Source organism: Vicia villosa, unplaced genomic scaffold (genome assembly GCF_029867415.1).
Source record: "Vicia villosa cultivar HV-30 ecotype Madison, WI unplaced genomic scaffold, Vvil1.0 scaffold7, whole genome shotgun sequence".
Lineage (NCBI taxonomy): Eukaryota > Viridiplantae > Streptophyta > Magnoliopsida > Fabales > Fabaceae > Vicia > Vicia villosa.
The window spans coordinates 617,119-641,449 of NW_026706810.1; the positions used below are offsets into that span (position 1 = coordinate 617,119).

Below are 24,331 nucleotides of genomic sequence, written 5' to 3' on the forward strand. Positions count from 1 at the left end.
ACTCATGTGTATCCGTACTATATTATTTCGTATATGGATGGAATTGATCCGTTAAAATTTTAATGTTTAATTATTTTTATATATATATATATATATATATATATATATATATATATATATATATATATATATATATATATATATATATATATATATATATATATATATATATATATATATATATATAAACTTATCCGATTAAAAATTTAATTTTATAAATAAGAAAGAAATAAGAGTGTTTAAACAAATATGATTCTTTAGTAAAAAAAACAAATATGATTCTAGTTTTAATATTGTTATTAATACTGAATTTAGTCTAATTAATTTTATCTACACCTTCATACATTAAGTTTACTGCCATAATTCTTCTAACATTTTCTAACATTTTCTCAAACAATTAATTTCATACATTAGCATAGTTAATCAATTTTAACACATCACAGCAATATATAAAAAAATAGATGAACACGTTATGTTTCCTTTTTTATTCTAATCTCAAAGTTACATGAACAACACTAAACAATAACAAAACAACCTCAACCTTGAAAAATGGTCCCTAAATCACAAATCTAAACATCAAACAATACCGTTCAAAATTTTTATAAGAGCATACTTTCATCAATTTCACAACTTTCTTTGATTCAACATACACATACTCTGCAAGAATAAAATAACGACAATAACAATGCAGAAATTAGAAAAAGGTAGGATGCTATTGGGATTTACACTTTACATGAACTTGGGCTATAACCACAACAGCTAGCATTCACAGTTCATTAGCAGATTTCCGAGGTTTGATAATTTGATCATTAACAGAATTTCTTCACCTCTGTAGCCCATGCTTTGATAATTTGTTAACTAAATACCTTGACCCCCAACTGTCTAATTTTATCTACACAGCACTAATTTATTACTGTTACGACATGTGGAAATTAACGGTGTATCATAACACGTATGAAGTTGTGGGACTAAAGTAGTGTGAAAGCTGAATGAATAAGCATATGCTTGGAAACATAACTTTTGTAACACGGTGATCATTCAGTTGATCATGCTTTGCTAGTTTCTTAACTATCATAGTTTTCTTAATTACTTACCATAGGATTGGCGTTGTTTCACCATATGAATTCTTTCTTGTCATCATAGTTGTTGTACTACCAACTTCTTCATTCTATTCATTTTTTTTACATGCATAATTCAACGATTAAAGCGACAAAATGTTAGCATAACTAATCACATAACTTCTATAATAACTTACTTTTAATGAGTGGGAGAAGTTGCTTGAAATAATACTTGGGTTCTACTTTTGTCAATATTTTCATCCACCACCAGCTCTATTGATAACCAATCCAGTCACATTCAAAGCATGTACTTGAACTCTACCCAGCAAGAAGAAACCAAAGGTCTGAAGAAACAGAATTAGTGCATGTATTTCATGAAATAAGTCACATTAAAATACAAACAGAATAGCAGAGAAACGAAAAATTCATGATAAGAAATACGCAACTACATTAGCACAGTCAATCGAAAAAAATTCATGGCTCAGTCACATGTATATACACGGTTGAACTTACTTATTAAATGATACTTTTATTGGTACTCCTGAACTCGTCTTTGTGTGGATGAACGCGGCTGCCGATCAAGATATCAGTTGCTTGTTCCTTCGTAGTGGCACGCTTCACCACAGTATGCAATTGTAACAATTCCATAAACTTTAATAAGATGATGCATTTATGCTGCACTAAGTTGACCTTCTTCTCCATACTGAGGCAAAGTAAAATTAATATGAAATTGATCAAAATAGAAGGCACAAAGTAACAAAGTAATAAAGCCTCTATATTAGAAAACCAAAATCAATTTTATTTAAAGATGCTGCATATCTTTGAACTCATAATCAATCCGAAAAATAATCATCGCGATATTGGAAAACACAAAACGAAAAATAATTTTCTACAAAAAAACACATAACCATCGAGCCAACAACAGTGTTCTTACGATATTGACCACATAGTCTGCTTGAAGGATGCCAACAACAGTGTTCTTACGATATTGATCACATCGATGAACCTATGTACCAACTAAAACTCACAGCTTTAGTTCAATGTGTATAATACTAAGCAAACTATCATTATGAAGCACCTCACTCTTGGGCAACTAATAGAAAATCCATTAGAAATTTTGAAAAATCATTTGGATTCATACAAGTGGGTCCGCGTAACACAAAACCATACAATTTTTTTGGCAATCAATAAGCATATCCACTTATTTACTTGAGTTTTAGAGTACGAAAACTTGTATGCTACAGAATAGCATGCTAAGACAAGTTCGAAAAATTGCTCTAAGTTATATAGTGATAATATTTGTATTAATACAATGCCTGCGAAGAAATGTGATGAATCACACCTTCAATAAAAGCTGAGTAACATCCTCCATCGTAGACACTGGATTCTCTGTAAAATTCTCAACATACACACTTGATTTGACATCTTCTCTAATCTCGATAAAGGATAACAAATTAGTTTCAGTATAAAGCAGTGAAACATGATAAACAATAAATAAAACCTGTAATGGTTAGGTTCTACTACCTGAAGGTTCCTTTGACTTGGATCCAACAAATATGTGATTTGTTCATTGTATATCTGCCAAAAACATTGTGTTATTATGCGGATTTGTCATACCCCAAAATTTGCCCATGCTATTTTTCATACATAAAACCAAATCAGAAGACAAAGCTCCAAAACACACTCTCCTATACAAAAGCTCTGAACTAGGGTTTGATTAATTCAATGGAAAATCATTGAATCAATGGCTCAAGGTGGTTCCATAGGTTCACCAACATCCCAAAGTATCTCCATATAAAGTTTCAAGTCAAACAGAGCAAATTTAGTCCCTCAAATCCTGATTAGGTCAACAGTCGACTCTCAAGGGCAAAACAGTCATTTCAAGTCAATATACAAGATATTTGGTCAACAACATCCTCGTAATCCTAAAATCATCATTTGATCAAGGGTTGATCATGATGATGCAAGGAAAGATCAGAAAAGTCAAAAGTCAAAGGTTACTATTTTGGGCATGAACTGAAAAAGTCAACCAAACTTTGAAAATTCACCGAATATTCATACTTCGTCAGAAAAATTCCCACCAAAGCTCATTTTGAAGGGAATTCATTCCTCTATCCAATGGTCCAAGAATCAAAGCCCATAGGTCAATGGTTTAAGAGATATGGTTTCATACATTATAGGTCCTTTTCAAAAGTCAACAAAAAGGCATGTTTTTCAAAAGGTCATAAAATAAAAATGGAAAATGATTTTGATATGAGACCAAAGGCATTGGATAAAGGACTCTCTAAGGTTTCCAAAATGTCCTAGAACACCCCCATACCTCAAAAATTGAGAGAGATACACCTTGTCAAAGTTAGGCTATTTTAGAAGGGAAAGTGTGAAGGAATTTTGGATTTCTTGCTAATGGGCCTATTCTTTTTCTTCCAAACTTGGTCCTTATGATATTAGGGGCCCATAAATCATTATCCACGAATTTACTTGATTTAAATTAATTTTATAGAATTTTTTATTCATTTAAAATTCAATAAAATTAAAGAAAATCAAAAGATTGAAAAGAAAATTTGATTAGAATCAAATCTAATCACAATGATGCTTCATTATACATATATTTTCGTGCAAAATAAATATGTGAAGGAAAGATTGAGTTTGGATCAAATTAGAAACATATTTTCCAAAGAATTTTCAATCAAATTTTCTTAAATGGCAATCAAAGATTTATCAAGATTTCCCTCAGTTTTATTGACCTGATAGCACCTCTATAAGTAGAAAAACAAATTCAGATGCAGGGTTTCACGTGTTGCAGCCTTAAGAGAACCAAAAACCGAGTCCAAAAGTAGAAGAAATCTCAAAGTTGAATTCTGAATTAGAGGCCAATTCGTGGTGTTCCATTGATTCTACCATGTTCCCTAAAGATCTCTGAAGCTATCTGGATCATAACCAGATCTCCAAGCACATAGAATCGCTCGCGATTGCTCACGGTTTGCTCAATTTTCCTTTCCTTCGATTACGACTTTTTATGTATCATACATGCATTTAAATTCCATATTTATGTTTCTCATGATGCTATGCGTGGTTCTGGAGGTTTAATTGTGTTTACGTGATTGTATGGTGAATCTACCATTATTAGGGTTTGAGGTTTCAATTTAGGGTTTTCCAATTGAGTCAAAATTAGGTGAAACCATGGCCATAATCATACTCAGGAACACTGGACGATCTTAATAGCATAGTCGCGCCAAATTTTTGTTGTGTTTTTGGGCCTCTTTCAATTTTGCAGGTGTAATAGCTTTGAGCTTTTATAGCGTTCTGGTAAAATGCGCTGTAAAAAGCGTGTTTCAGTTTCTTCCACGAGGAAGACGATGGCGTGGCAAACAAACATTGGCCAGATTCAAATAATTTGCGCGCGCGTCCCATAATGGAGGATAGGAGGATCCGGTGTGACGCAAGCTCGCGAGTACGAAGCGCTCCCTGCCAATCAGCCATCAGATTCCATCATCTCTTCATCCAACGTTCAGGAGGCTAGGGCACACCATGATCTATTGCAGCCTCGCCACACGTGATTAAAAGCTAAGATTTTTTTTAATTTTTTATTTTAATTAATCAGTCCGTTTTACTCATAAATATACATATACTTTGTTTTTTTCATTTGTTTTTTTAATTTCTTTTTTTCCTTATATATAAAAATCTTTTTTTATAATAATAAGATAATTACTATTATTTCATTAATATTATATTAAACATTTTCTTTACATGATATGATTTGTTTATTTATAATAACTAGTATTCTATTTGTTTGTTTTAATTAAATAATTTCTTTCATAATTCAAAATATTCTATTTAATTCATAAAAATTCATAAAAATTGTTTTTACTCTCGATTTAATTTTCTGATCCTGATTTAATTAATTAGGTCGCGAGACCAATAATTAATTAAATCGTTTGTGTTTTATTATTTAAATTTATACCCTAATTAGGATTCACGATGATCATTCCATACACTGAGTTATTTCTTTTCTATGCCTTTTCAGGGTTAGCAATATGATTAATTCCGATCACGCGCCTTCAGAAAACCCAAAGTTAAGTAATTTAATTTCATTTAATTTAAATTACATCTAAATTATTTTGATATTAGGGTTTGCCTTGCATTCACCCTCTCTTTCTGCCTTGTCTTTTCAGGGTTACCTCCGGGGTTTCCTCCGACTCTAACCATATCAGATCAAATCCAAATCGAAGCTAAGTATTATTTATTATTCATTATTAATTTATTTATCTTTTATTTTATTAAAGTTAACCCTAATTGTCCCCGAACCGATAATGCACTCACTCTCTTTTGTTTGCCATTTTTTTTCTTTCTTTCAGGGTTTGTCAAATGCCAAAGCTACGTCATCGGTAACCCTAAATCTTTTCTTCTTTTTATTTTATTATTACTTATGCCAAACCCTATTAAGGGATCCGCTGGTTACAATTCCCCTCTCCTCCGCTGGTTTCATCTTCCCCCTTCCCTTTATTGCTTTATATACTGCGTGGTTAGTAAAATAGGGAGTGGCAACCTTAAACTGACTAGAATAATTAATTACAAGATAATATATTTTGAATTGAATCACGTGATTGATGCACACACGCACGCTTTTTGGGTAACCCTCTCTGTTGCCTTGTTGCCTGTTGCCTTGTTGCCTGTTGCCTTGTTGCCTGTTGCCTTTGTGTTTTTGCAGAATAAGCCACGTCCCTCGAATTCGAGGATACCTCAGCCATGTTGCCTCGATAAAAAGGTCACGACCCTAATGATGCTGCCTTCGATACACAAATGACCTCGACCCTCGGATGTTGCCTACGGAAAAAGGCTGAGGTATCTTCTGGCTGCCTACGAAAATGGCTTATTCTGATCCTTACCTCAGACTACCTGCCCTTCTATGGCATGGGACAGTCTTATGGCAAAGGATGCTTCGATGACCCTTCAACCTCCAAACGAAAGGCTTCCTGCCCTCTTATGGCAAGGATAGACCCTTTCATTCTGAAAGGCAAAAAGAGACCTATCATCTGAGTTTAAGGTAATTGCCCCTAATTGCCTTGCAATGCTCAAACCTTTTTATTATATTCTTTCTCATAATTTTTCAAAAGGGCAACGCTTATTCACAAGCTAAAGTCCCTATCTTTTTCATCTACTTTTTCTGAAAACGAGCAAGCAAAGCAATTAAGAGCCCATGGAAAACCATGGATGCAAAGGGTGCCTTACACCTTCCCTTTGCATAAATTACCCCCCGAACTTAGATTTCTTTAAAAAGGTTTTTTTCTGTTTCTTTTTGCCTTTCCGAATTTGTTTGGATAAAATAAAAGTCGGTGGCGACTCTTGCTTAACCGCGACATTTTCGATTATAAAAAGTCAGTTCACCGAGTTACAGAACTGGCGACTCTGCTGGGGATTCTCGATAAAAAGAGGGGTTACCTTAAAAGCTTAGGATCACTTAATTGTATTCTTTTGTTTGCTTTGCTTGCTTTAATTTTCAGGGCTGTTTTGGGAATTAACTGAAGGACGAATCCTACACCCGGATTCAAGTACATCTAAGATAGGAAGTGGCATAGTCATGGCGACCTCCCTTGTGTATGCTTGGGATTGGTCAATATGAGAGTTCACGCTTGAGTTAGGCCTCTATAGGTGTTTACATGCTTCTCTTGTATGAGGGAGGTTCGTGTGGATACCTGTGGGTGAGTCGGAGCTCAAGGACCGTTAGTAACCTTTAACCCATCCTGACTTTTAGGAACGTAGTGGGGGGACTACTCTTGATGTATGTTAAGAGCATAGTCGCTACCCGATACTACAACTCAGATAGGTTCTTTCTCAAAGTATCATTGCATGGTATGTATGTATCATGTTCGAGGGTGCTTTAGAGGGGCTGACAATTCTGAGTCACTTGGTAGAACCCGTTGCTGAAATATCCTTATCCATAGAAATACCCTTGGGAAGGACACCTGATCAGACTCCATGCAAGCCTTAAGCCAAAATTGTGTGACTTGTGTGGTTTGTTTGTGTTTGCTACTAACCTTCGTTCTTTGCAGGTTTTGTTAAAAGGACGTGCTTGCCCTTACTATCTCACACTATGCCTAATGAATTGCATCCGCATAACATTCATGACATCATAAGCATAACACGATTTAACTAACCCTTTCAAGGATCTTAGAGATTTAGGGCGCACAATTTTAGGTACTCTTATCAAGGACCGAATTTCAAATCAAGGGGCAAGAGGATTTATTTTCCTCTGGCCGCATACCTTCCAATTCAGAGACACATTACCTATCAAGGGGCAAGAGGATTTATTTTCCTCTAGCCATATACTTTCAAATTCAGAAGTATCTCGAATCAGAGGCAATGACCCACTCGATATGGTGAGCTTGATTCTCAAAGAAAGACGTTCAAAGACAAAGTTCAGATTTCTTCAGACAAAGATGCGACCAAATCACTTTCCAATGTTGCTATCTAAATTCCTTAAAGATCCTTGAAAACATTTCATTTGCATTCATGACATTGCATATTTCTAACTTTGTTTTCAGGTTCCGCCTCGACAATCATTCCTCTCAGATATAATCGAGCTGGAGATTCATTCTGACAAGCCCTTCTACATTCCAAAACTTCGTCAAAAAACTCATCGACTCTAACAAGCAAGCATTATCTATCAGATATGGTCTAATGTACGACCCGTTCCGGTATTTCCAGTCAGATATGGTCTAAATGTATGACTCGTTCTGGCATTATTCATCAGATATGGTTTAATGTATGACTCGTTCTGGTATTCTCCTTCAGATATGGTTTAATGAATAAACTCGTTCTGACATTCCTCTGCAGATATGGTTTAATGTATGACTCGTTCTGGTATTCTCCTTCAGATATGGTTTAATGAATAAACTCGTTCTGACATTCCTCTGCAGATATGGTTTAATGTATGACTCGTTCTGGTATTCTCCTTCAGATATGGTTTAATGAATAAACTCGTTCTGATATCCTTCCTCAGATATGGTCCAATGTATGACTCGTTCTGACATTCCAACAGATATGGTCTAATGTACGACTCGTTCTGCTATTCCTCAACAGATATGGTCTAATGTACGACTCGTTCTGCTAATCCTCTTCAGATATGGTCTAATGTATGGATCATTCTGATATTCCTCCTCAGATATGGTCCAATGTACGACTCGTTCTGACATTCCTCTGCAGATATGGTTTAATGAGTAACTCGTTCTGACATCCTTCAACAGACAAGGTCTAAATGTACGACTAGTTCTGATGTCCCTCAATATATATGGTCTATTTGCTCTGACTTCCTCTATCACATATGGTCTAAATGTATGACCCGAACCTCACCTGACTAATGCTGAGCACAACCGGAAAGGTCGCAATGAACAAAACCAATCTGTGGGGACAATTTTGATCTCTACACCAGTTCCACAACAACGACGCAAGCCAGATGTACCTAAGTGCCAATTCACAAAGATCAATATGTCATTGGCTCAAGCATTACAACACCTACTGAAGTCGGAATTGATCACTTTAAAGGACCCCCCTAAGAATCCTAGTACTTCTGCTCGTAGCTATAATCCTAATGTGAGGTGTGCATATCACTCTGATAGTCCTGGTCATGATACAAATAGCTGTTGGTCATTGAAAAACAAGATTCAAGACATGATCGATGCTGGAGAAATTGAATTCAACCATCCGAGAACTCCTGTGGTGATCACCGCTCCTATGCCTAGTCACGACAAGACTGATTAATGTCTAAATGGATGAACTTTTAATCACTAGATTTACTTTCATGCGCAAATTCTATTCTGTTTGTTCAAACATTCGAATCATGATAGACATTATTTGTTTTAATAATCATCATCAGTGCATTGCATATGTTTGTCTTGAATAAATTATTTCGCTATCACTCTTTTTAAATTATGTCGTTACTCTGCATATGTTTTGTGATACTCAACTCCTGCTAAGCTATAAGCCTTTTAAGGGAGGATGACGAGAACGATACCGCAACCTCATATAGTGTGCTTTTGAACAGACTATGCTGACGATGTACAGGCATTGTTTCAATTCCTAAACAGTGGAGATATAAGGATGTTAATCCCTCGTTAACCCCTTTGAGCCTAAGAAGTAGAAGTTTATTTCTTGTACTAATTAAAACTCTTGATCATAACCTGGGGCAGGGTAGTTCCCAGTTAATTTGACTGTGCATTCTATTTTGAGAGAATCATTCAGTACACCTTTCAACAAAGGTTTCAACCACAAGCGTTCATCCGCACACATCAAAGAAGTGTTGGAGATGTCAATCAAGAGCCCAAAGAGGTTTCATCAATCATTAAACAAGGCAGTCAATATCTTTCAAAAAGAAAAAAATGAAAAAACATATATACAAAGAAAAGCCTGCTAAATCAAAAATCAAAAGATGACTTAGGCAAAAAAAAAAATCAAGGCATCCCGCTGACTGTAAGTTCAAAATAGACAGTTCAGGCAAAAGTTAGGGATATCAAAAAGATGAAAAAAGAAGTCAATAAATTCCTGAACAACACGATGTTATGACTACCAAAAGGAAGAAGTGACTGCCATCTCAAAAGTTCTCTTTGCTTGTGAACCATCATCATTATCAAAGGTACAAATCCAAAGTCTCTTGGAACCTGAATGCATAAGTTGAATTAACTGAGCTTAGGACTGAAGATCATCACGAAGAGGGGTGGGTACAAATAAACTTTGAGCCATTATCCTTTGTTTCTTAAACCGCGAACCAAGCCACGTTACAACCCTCGAAAGTCCTAACTGAAGCATGGTTAGTTCGAAAGCATACTGTCACCACAAAGGTATCCCGACTCCTTAAGGTTTACTACAAATGTTAAGTTGATATCCTGTTTTTACAAACATCACGTTGTTACAAATATCATGTTTTTTTACGAACATCACACTTTTACATCTCTTGTCTTAATGCTTTTTCAAAAACTCAAGACAGACGTATGCATTGCATCTCATGAATTCATTATTAAACATATTCTGCTACATAATTTCAAATGTTAGCATCAGAAAGAACTTGCACAGGGTATAACTAATGACTGGAAGTCATCCCGATAGACAAGATTACTCCGAGAAGCAACATCTCCTACGTATACAAGGGGAATGGTACGTTCGCTCAATCAATCAGGGGCAATCAAGTCAAGATTCGAAGAATCTCTCAAATGCCAACAAGTCAAAGGCATACATCCCAAACGGATTTCAAACTATTTCCCGATCAATCTGGGGCAATCAAGTCAAGATTCCGAGAATCTCTCAAGGATGCCAAAAATAATCAGGGGCATGCATCCAAGTAAATCTGAATCTATTTCCAATCAACATGGGGCATTGTCATGGGCCTATGATTACGAGGGGCATGACGCCCAGAGTGCACATCTCATAAAGTCCTCGCGAGGCGAATCTTTCCAAGCTCCTACTAGCAGGGGCAAACCTATGCAAGTCCAGTTTGACACTTCGATCAGTATTTATTGGGGGTGTCCTGATCAATACAAATCCAGGAATGGTAATTGCTATAATACTGGGGGCAATATCCAAGACACCCATGTCCCCCTACAAAGCTGATTGTGCAAGATCATATCCCCACAGAGTAATCACCAAGAAGATATCTTCAAATACTCCGGTCCCTACAGAGACATGGCTCCCCAACAGAGTTTACACCTTCAACGCTGCATGTTCTCCGACACTTGGTTCTTTTCCAACATGGCTTACTAATATCTTTCTCCCCAGTCAGGGTATATCAAGTTACTGATCATCCCCAAGCAGAAATCATAAATTCCCAGCTAAGCATCTTCAAGACAAGATCAGACAGTACAATTACAAGGACATAAATATCTACATAAATCATATTCACATATCATATGTCATAAACATATTCATACATTGCATACATTACCTCATAATGAACTTGTACATAACATGCAAAAGCTCTCATTTATTTTGAGGGATTCATTACATAACCCATGCATCATGACATTGCATAAAGATTAAACTTACCCTTTTTCAGAATACAGGTACAGACAAACGAACGAAAACTCCAACTTTCCAAGGTCTAATTCATCTACCACGAACGGTAATGACACGATCATTTTCAAGATCTAATTCAGCTACCACGAACGGTACTGACACGGTCAATGCTCCAAGGTCTAATTCATCTACCACGAACGGTAATGACACGATCATTTTCAAGATCTAATTCAGCTACCACGAACGGTACTGACACGGTCAATGCTCCAAGGATCTAATTCATCTACCACGAACGGTAATGACACGATCATTTTCAAGATCTAATTCAGCTACTACGAACGGTACTGACACGGTCAATGCTCGAAGATCTAATTCGGTTACCACGAACGGTACTGACACGATCAAGCGATCAGAGGTCTAATTCTATCATCACGAACGGTGTGGACACGATCACTGGCCTTCCCAGTCTAATTCAGTCACTACGAACGGTGCTGACACGACAAGAGAATCTAATTCTATCATCACGAACGATGAAGACACGATTATCTCTTCAGATCTAATTCTATCATCACAAATGGTGTAGACACGATCATCTTTCCAAGATCTAATTCAAGTATCACGAACGATGCTGACACGATCAATTCCCAAGGATCTAATTCATTTACTACGAACGGTAATGACACGATCAACGCGCAAACAACATCTTCTCAAAATTCAACTACCAGATGGCATCCACAAGCTCATCTCCGACAAAAGTCCCTACTTCAAATAGGGCAAATTTCTTGGTATTCTTATGTTCAATCATCTTCCACCTTCAGATACCGACTGGCGCGCAGACCACTCTACATCTTCAGGTTTAAGATAATTGAACAGGGGCAGCTGTCATACCCCAAAATTTGCCCATGCTATTTTTCATACATAAAACCAAATCAGAAGACAAAGCTCCAAAACACACTCTCCTATACAAAAGCTCTGAACTAGGGTTTGATTAATTCAATGGAAAATCATTGAATCAATGGCTCAAGGTGGTTCCATAGGTTCACCAACATCCCAAAGTATCTCTGTGGTGTCGTTTTCTTTTACCTCCCCGTTTCACTTGGGAGGACGGCACGCTAAACCCTTCACGCGAAATTTGGAAGGAGAATGCGCCCGTGGTGGGATGAATTTTGTTTCAGTTCTTCCTACGATATCACACGAACTTTCTTATTTGTCCTACGAGTAGGAAAGGGAAAAAAAGATCTCAACTAAACCCTAGGAGTTTGCTAAGTGTGGGGATTTACACCTAGACTAGAAATTCTGGAGTCCGGGAGGTCGGTTATACATAGGGAAGTGTTTAAACACCCTACATATCTGTAGTACTCTACAGGAACCTTCTCTGTGTCATTGTGTTTGTGTTTATTGCTATGATTGGGAAAGTTTCTCCTTTGTATTAGGAGAAGGAATTGAATTGATTAAAAAAGACAGACAGACAAACAAACTGACTATTTTTGGTATTTTATTAGCTCGCTGAGATTCCTTGTGAACCTCATGCCTACATATCCCTAGTGGAAGTCAGAGCTTAATGTAGTTCGGGGAACTAACTAGGGAAATTAATTATTTTTGGTGCCTTGCTTGAAGCTCAAGGTTGAAGCTTGGAATTAAATCTCTGTTTACAGTAAAGAGACATGAAATTATCTCTACAGAGAGGTATTTGTACTATTCTACCACAAACATTTAAAGGAGTGACAGAATAACTGAATTCATTTCATTCAAGAGGGGGACCTTACTTGTGTATGTGCAAGTATACCAGTCAAATGCCTCTTAAATGAAAGAAAGATGCTCATCCAAATTAGGGAAAGTTACCACATGTCTGGGTTTTACTGCCAGCTCATGCCTTTCAAAATCCTAAATGGGAGACTTGATTAAAATTGAAATGAAATGTTTGTTTGAATGTGGTAGAGTAGTAAAAATATCTCTCTATGGAGATAAGCTATGTCTATCTACTGTATAAAAGATTTGACTTTAGCTGGCTTGTATGAGGCCCAAGCTTGAGGCTTTTTGATTGATTAATTAATATTATTGACTCTGGGAGATGACTCCACTGGGGATTAATTACAGGGTATTTTTGTGTTCTGTACAAAGCCCAGAATTGAGGCTGACTCTACTTAAGGAGACTCTATTTGTGTGCCTTGTACAAAGCCCAAGGTTGTGGCTAACTGTTGAGGATAATTAAATGACTCTATTTTATGTGCCTTGTACAAAGCCCAAGGTTGTGGCTAACTCTAGCTAGGGGAAAACATTATTTTCTGCCTTGTACAAAGCCCAAGGTTGTGGCGGACTCTTAAATGAATTAAGTATGGATGACTATATGGGGAAAGATCCTAAGTGTTAGGAATCTTTGACACATGAAAGATATGGTTTATCTGCCTTGTACAAAGCCCAAGGTTGTGGCTACTGAGTGATGAAGGACTTACTGGGGAGACTCTATTATCTGCCTTGTACAATGCCCAAGGTTGAGGCTGACTCTTGACAGGGGAGTTTTATTGTTTGGGTGCCTTGTATGAAGCCCAAGGTTGAGGCTAACTGTTTTTGTTGGTTTTGACTCTACTGAGGAAGTTTTATTTATTGAAAGACTGTTTTTCTTTGGAAGCTAACCCTTTCCAGGGATTTTGACTCAGCTGGTGAATTTGTCTGTTAAAAGACTGACTTTATCATATTTTTTGGAGGCTGACCCTTTCCAGGGGTTTTGACTCTTTTGGGGAAATTATCTCCTAAGAGAAATGAATCTTTATTTTTTGACATTTTTATTAATTGACTTTGGAGGCTAACCCTTTCCAGGGGTTTTGTCTCTTTTGGGGAAATTATCTCCTAAGAGAAATGAATCTTTATTTTTTTGACATTTTTTATTAATTGACTTTGGAGGCTAACCCTTTCCAGGGGTTTTTATTAAAATGAAGGAATGTGTGGAAGCTAACCCTTTCCAGGGATTTTGACATTTTAGACAGATGTTGGAGGCTAACCCTTTCCAGGGGTTTTGACTTTTTTAGACAGATGTTGGAGGCTAACCCTTTCCAGGGGTTTTGACTTTTTTAGACAGATGTTGGAGGCTAACCCTTTCCAGGGGTTTTTATTAAAATGAATGGCAGAAAGATTATCTAGTGAGACTTCTTGTTTAAAGCCCAAGATGAAGGCTGACTCAATGCTGAGGATGACCAAACATGGATCCTAGACTCTGCTAAGGAAGATTGATGAAGATAAGGGTGACAGAGACTGTCCATGTCTCTCATTCCAAAAAGTGTACTCAATGCAAAATTGAGATAAACTTAGCTTGATTAAAGTCTGGTTTAAATTGGAAGAAACTCACCAGGGTAGGCTAAAAGGTGACTAAAGACCTGTTCCTATGTTTATAAGAAACCTGATGGGTCCTTGTATACAAGCTCAAGAGGAAGCTGGAAATGCTTTTAAGAAGCCTGTGGGTCCTTGTACAAAGCCCAAGAGGAGGCTAGTCGAGGGTCCTTGTTATAGCACAAGAGAAAGCTTATGTAGTTTTGAACTTATTTTGGCTCTAAGCAAATGGGTAAGAGGTTTCACCGGGAATAATTCCTCTTTGGGTGGATGTGTCCTATATTTTTTGGATTCTAAGGTTTTTGCCAAGATGTTTCACCAGGAATAATTCATCTTGGGGGTTTGAACTACAGATCTCTAATTAGGAAAGAGCCTTCACCGGGAAGACATTCTCAATCCTAGGTCATATTCCTATAATATATATATAGTTTAACTGTCCTAAGGTTTATACTCAAACGTAGTTCTAAACTAATATATGCACAGTTTATATTTGACAGTAATTTAAATAAAGACTGTAAATTGAAAGCTTGTAAAGCCTAACCTGGATGGAGTGGAGGCCTTTGGAGAAGTATGTACAGAGCCTCAACAGTAATTTTTGTTGTTTTGTTGATAACAGTTGAATATATATATGATAAACAGTTAATGGTTTTTGAAAACAGAAGAAGTGAAGATGGACAAAGGTCACATAGGTATCTGAAGAGTTTCACCGGGAATAATGCCCTTCAAATACCAGAAGAATGTTTTGAAAACAGAAAGAAGATTTTGAAAATACAGTTTTGAAAACAAGCTAAGAAGAGAAGGTTTTTGGGACTTACACTCTATTAGAGGCCCAGTACTTTACAGTACTGGTGATGACAGAAATTTGAAAATGATTTGGAATGATATGAGGTTTTGTTGTTTGAAAACCTTAATCATTTGATTTAATCAGAGATTGAAAACAGTTTTGAGAATTGACAAAAGTCAACTTAATTAAAGTAAAAATAAAGATTTTTACTTAATTAAGACCTAAACAATTAGGGTTTTAACATAAAATTATTCACACAAATAATTAGGTTAAAACAAAATGGAAACATATATTTAAAGTATTTAATAAAACACTTAAAACATACTATTTTATACCTAATAAAAATATATGAATTAAATAATATTTTTATGATTTTTTTGATTATACATAAAATAGGTATATTAAATAACAAGTGTGTGAAAAATGAAGTGAAAATGATTTAATTTGATAGGTTAAATAATTGTGTGAAGTTGTGAAGAAATTTAGTGTGAAAAGTGATAAAAAATATGATTTTGTCACCTAGAGGGGTTGAACTCACGCCCTTTAGGTCACATACCCAAAACCAAACCACTGGGCCAGCGCGCGCTCAGTGTTAGTAACTTGCATTCAATTCATTATATTTTCAAACAAGTAATAAAACCATGAAAAAAATAAAAAGAACAAAAAGTCTGGGGCGAGGGGGATTCGAACCCCAGACTTGTGGCATGAGGAGACTAAGAGCGCATGTGTGGCCACTAGGGCAAGTTGTTCAGTCGTTAATAACACGCATACCATTCAAAATAAAATAAACTCTCCCCTGAGAATTCAAATTTTGCGCGCCACCACCATCTTCGTCTTCAACCTCAAGCTCCATGATTTTGAATTTCTGAACTCACTCGTTTCTCAACCATTTGCAATGATGTAAACGTGAAACTTGCTCTAAATTCACTCACGATTCTAAATATGTAACTAACATGAACTATCATTAACTACATCTAACTAATTTACCAGAAATCGTGAAGAACCCTAAAATTTCAAAATTAAATTAAATGACTATACTGAAAGATAAATGGATGATGATAGAGGGTTTTCAATCCTCTGATGATGCTGAACAAGATAGAATCGAGCTATTTCACAAAGAGTACTTAAATTAAAGAGAGGGAGTTCAGAAACTTACCTCTGAAACTGAAGGTCGTGAGGATGATTGAGAGCAACTGAGCTTGAATGAATGATCTCAATAGCTTCCCTGAGACTCAATGATGCTAACTGGATGCTTATTGTAGCCTGAATCCTTCTGAATTGTTCTATGGACCTCCCTCGATTTCAGCTTCAAGTGAACATGGAGGTTGTTGAATTTGGAGTTACAGATGAGCTGCAGCCATCTGGTTAGCTTCACTATGACCTAAGGAGTGTGTCTGGATGATTGGCTTGGCTTGAAACCTCCTGAATCACTCCATGGACCTCCAACTGCAAATGCTCCAAAGTGAGAGCAACAATGGTGTTCCTCCACTTACAGAAGTGATCCAGGTGCTTGGATCACCTCAAATGACCTCCCTTGAGATGTTAGAATGCTCACTTCCCAAAGATAAGCTCTGGTTTGAAGAAATCGATTCTTCTTGCCAAAGAACTTTGAAAAACAATGAACAAGAGAAGAGAAAGAGAAAGCAAGTAATATGGTTGCTTTGGTGTGTTTTCTGAATGAGAAAGAGGCCTCTATTTATAGGCAATTGATTCAGAGCAATTGAGCATGGTAAGCTTGCTTAGTGTAGTGAGTTTGGTTTCTTAGCCATGAAGAAATTCAAAGAATATCCCAAGTGCAATGATGAGCTCTTTGATACCACTCCCTAGCCATCGGTTTTGCTTGATCTTAGGGGACCAAATTGCTGCAGAAATGAGCTCCAATTGGTTGGGAGAAGATTCCTTTGATGAATCACCAATTTGTCATAAATTCAAAAATGCAATCATTACATAATCACATGCCTTTGTTTTTGGAATCTTCTCTAATCCTTATGCAATGATGAAAATGGATGTATGGCATGGTTTCAGATGTGTTATGGGTCGTGTAGCATCCATAAGAGAGGTTATTTGCACAAAATTTGCAAAGTCCAATTTGCACATGACCTATAATTTTACTTCATGAGGCCATCTTTGAACAAGCATAACTCCTAGCTCAAATTGAATTTGGAGAAGGTTGAACACAATTTGGAAAGCCCTAAACATCTAATTCAATTCATTAGTTTATGTCTTCTTCAGAATCATTTGGGAAATTTGTGAAAAATGAGCCCAAAGTTGGATGAAAACTAGGTTAAAACACTTAGAAAAATTTCTAAGTGTTTATGACCTAAACTTCAAAATTTCCAAAACTTCATAAATGGTTGATCTTTTGAAAAAAGTTCCTTTGTAAGATGTTGTTTTATTTTGCAAGATCTACAACTTTCATGTTGGAAGTTTTTTGAGTTGTGTAGGTGAAATTTTGAGTTCTCACCATGCCTTCAAAAACCCTAATTCCCGACTTTTCGCTCCTTGATGAATTTCTTTGAATTTCTTTGGCCAAATGACTTTGACATCCATATATTGATGATATTGATCTTTGAAAGTCATTTTTTGACCAAAAACCTTAAAAGTCAATGATGATCCTTCACAGTTGACTTTTTCCTGACAAAGTGAATTTTTGGGCTTTTGTGTAAAAATAAGATCTTCTCCCCAAATGGATGATATAAATGGATTATATGGAGGTAGTAGAGATCCTTGAATCATGTCTTGAGTTTTGGATTCATGCCCTGATTAAAAGTCAACCATCTTGGTGAATTAGGTCAAAACCCTAATTTGTCGACCATGTGAAAATAATGACTGTAGACTTTGAATTGAGGTGTAATGTCCAGTGGATCTTGTCATAAGAGTTATTTGAAGATGATTGATGTCTTTGAATGGTTCCCTGGGGCTTTTTAGGGTTTCCCAAATGTGATCCCTGATTTCAGTCCTTGATAGGCTCAAAACCCCAGTCTGGTGACCTGAGTAAACCTGTACTCATATGACTGGATGTCTAATCAATCATAGATGAGAGAAGTGAAGTTTTTGAGCCCCATGATTGTATTAGAGACTAGTCTTTGTATTGATTGATCCTTTGCCTGAGCTTTCTTGTCTTTGAGCATCCTCGATTAGGTATCAGATGGAGAAATGACTGCTCTGGGTACTTGTCTTGACCTGATAAAAAATCCTGAAGATATGTCATCTCAGGGGGGTCAAAAATTAGGGTATGACAGATGCCCCTATTTAAGTTTCTTTTATCTGAAGGGAGAGAGATTGAGATCTCGATCTCTCCTGCGTAAAAGAGACTTAAATATCAAAGAATGCCCGAATTTTGGGCGCTCCTGAGATGTTGTAATTGATAAAATCTTTGCATGATTTGATCCCGTTGTCGCACTTGGCGGGGGATGAGGAGACAAACTCCTGCAGAAATACTTGATGTGGATTCTGGTAAATGGATGGCAATGTAGGATGCGCAATCCATCTTCTTTAACTAAGTGTTGATAGTTAGAGAAAGGTAAACAACCTCTCCTCGTTTCGGATGTCCAAATCTCGAAACTGGTTTTAGTTGCGTTTGGACAATATCTCAGATAAAGAGAAAATTTCCAAAGGTTTGTTTCCTCGTCAAACTTCTTACCAGCACTTGGGGGTAAGATACCATTTGACGGTAAATAAAGAAACTTCAAAGGTTGTTTCCTCATCAAACTTCTCATCAGCACTTGGAGATGAGATACCATTTGATGGTAATAAAGAAACTTCGAGGGTTTGTTTCCTCATCAAACTTCTCATCAGCACTTGGAGATGAGATACCATTTGACGGTAATAAAGAAACTTCAAGGGTTTGTTTCCTCATCAAACTTCTCATCAGCACTTGGAGATGAGATACCATTTGACGGTAATAAAGAAACTTCAAGGGTTTGTTTCCTCATCAAACTTCTCATCAGCACTTGGAGATGAGATACCATTTGACGGTAATAAAGAAACTTCAAGGGTTTGTTTCCTCATCAAACTTCTCATCAGCACTTGGAGATGAGATACCATTTGACGGTAATAAAGAAACTTTTCCATCTTCCCTTTTGACCTGGCATCTTTGAAAGATTGTCATATGGGCCCATGCTTTTTGAGGGGCTAATGACTTTGTTTTGAAGGCAGACGAACTGTTTTCGGGGTGAAAACTGCCATTCGTCGATTGGTGCCTGGGGAATCAACAAACTGTTTTCTTAAGGGAAAAACTACCATTTATTGACTCTGTGGGGAACTAAACATCCCTGAAACAGACAAACTGTTTGAAGAAACTACCATTTGTCGATCTCTTGAGTATTTAACAGACAAACTGTCTTTCCTTGGGGAAAGACTACCATTTGTTGACTCCGCTGGGGATCATGAACTATCTTCTGGATGAAGACTACCATTCACTGATTCTGTTGGGGAATCATTTGTCGATCTGCTGGGAGATTCTGAATTATTTTCTTTTCGACAATAAGTGGCACCTCTTGACCCTGCTGGGGAAATACCAAACCTGTAGGGAATTCCAAAATGTGAAGCAGACTATCTTATCTGAAGAAGATTGTCGAGCGTTGTTCTGCAGGAGATTCTCAGTTGAGGGATTCCAAAAGTGAACAAACTATCTCTTTGAGGGAGACCACCATTTATTGACTTGCTTGGGGAAACCTCTCTACATGGATCGTTGTTTTGAAGGAAAAAGTTTCTCCAGGATTTGCAGGGGAAACTCGAGTTCATGCCCCCGTGACTCGGGCATTCTCATGATTAAAAGCCTAATTCGACTATGCAGTTGTAATGTAATGTATGCATGAATATTATGACAATTATAAAATGTAAAGTGAATGTGAATAGAATTGTCGCGGATCTAAAATCCTAAGGATACGACTTGAATTCTTGTTGATCAGAAGATGTCCTCTTCTTGTAGTTCGAACTCTGTTTGGAATATCTGGCTATCAGTTGTCCGCTGTCCGAAGTAAAAAATATGAATTGAAGTAAAGATCCGTCATAGGGAGATGTTCGCAAAGCGATCTCATGGGGAAATCTTGGTTCCCGGAGTCTCAACCGTTCTTGGAGCAACTGTTCGCATTCTTCCTACTGTTTGCAAACCTTAGAAAGAAATTTCACCCTTATTTTTTGCAAGTAAATTCATTTCTATTTTATGAAAACATTTGTTTCAAGAAATTGACTGTTTAAATTTAAAATGCATTTCAAGAAACTGAATAAGACTAGATTGCAAAGGAAAAGCACAAGGCTCAAATTATTATATATGGAATGGTAATCAGCCAAATGCTTGATTCCATGGAGTATTTACAAAGTTGGAAATTGGTAATTTTCGGGAAAAGGGCTACGATGAAACGTGACGACCGTTATCTTTCCCTTCCACTCCGAGTTGCGCTGTATTCGTGCTTCGTAGAAGATGACCTACTGATGATGAATACTCCGCTATGGATTTTGAATGATCAAGTTTGTCCTGAACACAGTTACTTGCCATATATCCCTAACTTTTGCGTAAACTACCCCTTTCGGGTTTTAAGTTTACCGGGATTGATTATTTATTATTATTTTTTTATGTCTCTAATTTTTGCCTGAATCGCCCTTTCGGGTTTTCGATTCACCGAGACGCTCTTTTTTGCCTAAGTCGCTCTTTGCGAGTTTTCAACTTAGCGAGCTGTTCTTTTAATTATTTAGGCGAAGTATTTCTTGACTGCGTCGACGTTCACAGGACGGGTGAATTCTTCTCCATCCATAGTCGTGAGTATTAAGGCTCCTCCTGAGAAAGCTCTCTTGACCACGTAGGGGCCGTCATAATTGGGAGTCCATTTCCCTCTCGAATCTGTGAGAAAAGATTGAATCTTTTTGAGTACAAGGTCGCCTTCTTTGATTGTGCGAGGTCGAACCTTTTTGTCGAAAGCTTTCTTCATTCTTTGTTGATATAGCTGTCCGTGGCATAAAGCTGTCATGCGCTTTTCTTCGATTAAGTTCAATTCATCGAATCTGCTTTGACACCACTCGGCTTCTGTTAATTTTGCCTCCATCAAAACTCTCATTGATGGAATCTCAACCTCTATAGGTAGGACTGCCTCCATGCCATATACAAGGGAGAAAGGAGTTGCTCCAGTCGAAGTACGTACTGATGTACGGTAACCATGAAGAGCATACGGGAGCATTTCATGCCAATCTTTGTAAGTAATGACCATCTTCTGAATGATTTTCTTGATGTTTTTGTTAGCTGCTTCTACAGCTCCATTCATCTTTGGTCTGTAAGGAGATGAGTTGTGATGTTCGATCTTGAATTCTTCACAAAGCTCCTTCATCATTTTGTTATTCAAATTTGACCCATTATCAGTGATTATCTTGCTAGGAATGCCGTAGCGACATATGATGTGATTCTTGATAAACCTGACGACAACTTGTCTTGTAACGTTTGCATATGAAGCTGCTTCAACCCATTTGGTGAAATAGTCTATGGCTACCAAGATGAAACGATGTCCGTTGGACGCTTTTGGTTCGATCATCCCAATCATGTCGATTCCCCACATGGAGAAAGGCCAAGGGGAAGAGAGTATGTTGAGCAGAGATGGTGGCACATAAATTCTATCGGCGTAGATCTGGCATTTGTGACACCTCTTTGCGTACTGGTAACAATCTGACTCCATTGTCAGCCAATAATATCCTGCTCTCAGTATTTTCCTTGTCATGGTATGTCCATTGGTGTGAGTACCGAAGGAACCTTCATGTATTTCTCTCATGAGTATTTCTGCTTCCTTTCTGTCAACGCATCTGAGCAGAACCATGTCGAAGTTTCTCTTGTACAAAACATCTTCATTCAGGAAGAATCTACAAGCTAACTTTCTCAAAGTCTTTCTATCTTTCTTTGATGCCCCAAGAGGGTACTCTTGCTTTTGAAGAAAGTTCTTGATGTCGTAGTACCACGATTTGTCGTCGATGGTTGCTTCTACTGTGAACACATGAGCGGGCCTATCCAGGCGCATAACATCGATCCGAGGAATGTCATTCCAATGATTTATCCTAATCATGGAAGAGAGTGTGGCTAATGCATCAGCCAAATTGTTTTCTTCACGAGGAATGTGATGAAAATCTACCCTGTCGAAGAATGGTAATAATCTTCTCGCGTAGTCTTTGTAAGGAATTAGCCCTGGTTGGCGTGTTTCCCATTCTCCTTTGATTTGATTGATGACCAAAGCAGAATCCCCATATACATCCAAGTGTTTGATTCTTAGATCCATGGCTTCTTCGAGACCCATGATGCAAGCTTCATATTCGGCCTCATTGTTTGTGCATTTGAAAGTTAATCTGGCTGTAAATGGAATATGGGTACCCTGAGGTGTAACAATGATTGCCCCAATTCCTCGTCCATAAGCATTGACAGCTCCGTCAAAGATTAAGCCCCACTGGGATCCTATCTCAGGTCCTTCGTCTGGTAGTGGCTCGTCGTAATCTTTCATCTTGAGGTACATGACGTCCTCGTCCGGAAAGTCGAAACTGGTTGATTCATGACCATTGAGTGGGTGGTGAGCCAGGTGCTCAGCTAGAATGCTTCCTTTCACGGCTTTCTGTGCGTGATACTCAATGTCATATTCTGATAACAACATCTGCCAACGGGCAATTCTCCCGGTTAAGGCAGGCTTCTCAAAGATATACTTGATAGGATCCATATGAGAGATCAAACAAGTAGTATGTCGAATCATGTACTGGCGGAGACGTTTGGCAGCCCAGGCCAAAGCACAACACGTCTTCTCGAGCATGGAGTAGCGGGATTCACAGTCAGTGAATTTCTTGCTCAGGTAGTAAATGGCATGCTCTTTTCTTTTTGTCTCGTCTTGCTGTCCAAGGACACAACCCATGGAGTCTTCTAAGACGGTTAAGTACATTATCAAAGGTCTTCCTTCCACTGGAGGAGACAAGATGGGTGGCTCGAGCAGATATTCCTTAATGCTGTCGAACGCTTTCTGACAATCGTCTGTCCAGACGCAACTTTGATTTTTCCGTAGAAGTTTGAAAATAGGAGCGCAAGTTGCAGTCATGAGATATATGAATCTCGAGATGTAATTCAGACGTCCAAGAAATCCTCTAACTTGTTTCTCGGTTCTGGGCGAAGGCATTTCTTGAATTGCCTTGACTTTGTCTGGATCTACTTCAATTCCTCGTTTGCTGACAATGAAACCAAGGAGTTTTCCTGAGTAGACACCAAAGGTACACTTGTTGGGGTTCAGGCGAAGCTGAAACTTCCGTAAGCGTTGAAATAACTTTGTCAGATTCTGTATGTGATCTTCTTCATTTTCTGATTTGGCAATCATGTCGTCCACATAGACTTCCACTTCCTTATGCATCATGTCGTGGAAAAGCGTAGTCATGGCCCTTTGATAAGTTGCCCCTGCGTTTTTTAGTCCAAAAGGCATAACGCGATAGCAGAACGTGCCCCAGGGGGTGATGAAAGCTGTTTTTTCCATGTCTTCAGGTGCCATTTTGATTTGGTTGTATCCTGAAAATCCGTCCATGAACGAGAAAACTTTGGATTTTGCTGTACTGTCTACCAACATATCAATATGTGGTAAAGGAAAATCATCCTTAGGGCTAGCTTTGTTCAAATCTCTGTAGTCGACGCACATGCGGACCTTTCCGTCTTTCTTAGGAACGGGAACAATGTTAGCTAACCACTGAGGGTATTCTGAAGTGACGAGGAAACCTGCGTTAATCTGCTTTTGAACTTCCTCTTTGATTTTCATGGCCATCTCCGGATGAGTTCTTCTTAATTTTTGCTTGACCGGAGGGCATTCTGCTTTTAACGGCAAGTGATGCTCCACTATACTGGTATCCAACCCTGGCATATCTTGATAAGACCAAGCGAAGACATCTGAGAATTCTCTGAGCAGCTGTATCAAACTCTCTCTGATCTCTGAACTGAGCGAAGCTCCAATCTTAACCTCTTTTCTGTTTCCATCGGAACCAAGGTTAATGATCTCTAGAGGCTCATTGTATGGCTGAATGGCCTCTTCCTTTTGTTGAAGTAACCGTGAAATTTCCTTTGATATTTCTTCGTCTTCTTCTTCCTCTGCCTCGAATACAGGAAACTCAAAGCTTGGAGAAGTCATACGGTCGCACGTTTCAACGGGGTATTTTATGATTAATCTGC

General features: G+C 37.7%; 1 protein-coding gene across 9 annotated transcripts; it reads right to left on the minus strand.

Annotated features, from left to right (window-relative positions):
• Positions 1 to 576: 576 nt before the first annotated feature.
• LOC131643116 (uncharacterized) lies at positions 577 to 24,325 on the minus strand. 9 transcript variants are annotated; one of them, XM_058913271.1, is made up of 5 exons: positions 14,926 to 24,325; positions 2,583 to 2,636; positions 2,401 to 2,488; positions 1,572 to 1,761; positions 577 to 1,402 (listed from the first exon to the last, which is right to left on the minus strand). In XM_058913271.1, the coding sequence occupies exon 1, from the start codon at positions 24,288 to 24,290 to the stop codon at positions 20,862 to 20,864; it is 3,429 nt and encodes a 1,142-aa protein (XP_058769254.1). In that variant the 5' UTR covers positions 24,291 to 24,325; the 3' UTR covers positions 577 to 1,402; positions 1,572 to 1,761; positions 2,401 to 2,488; positions 2,583 to 2,636; positions 14,926 to 20,861. The 9 variants fall into 9 exon arrangements, with proteins under 9 accessions (XP_058769254.1, XP_058769255.1, XP_058769253.1 ...); XM_058913272.1 differs by having other exon boundaries at positions 577 to 892; positions 1,095 to 1,168; positions 1,256 to 1,402; positions 2,401 to 24,325; XM_058913270.1 differs by having other exon boundaries at positions 2,401 to 2,636.
• Positions 24,326 to 24,331: the final 6 nt, after the last annotated feature.

What these genes read in the sequence shown, in the direction of transcription:
- LOC131643116 (XM_058913273.1), bottom strand. Translation starts at nt 24,290, where the DNA reads ATGACTTCTCCAAGCTTTGAGTTTCCTGTATTCGAGGCAGAGGAAGAA.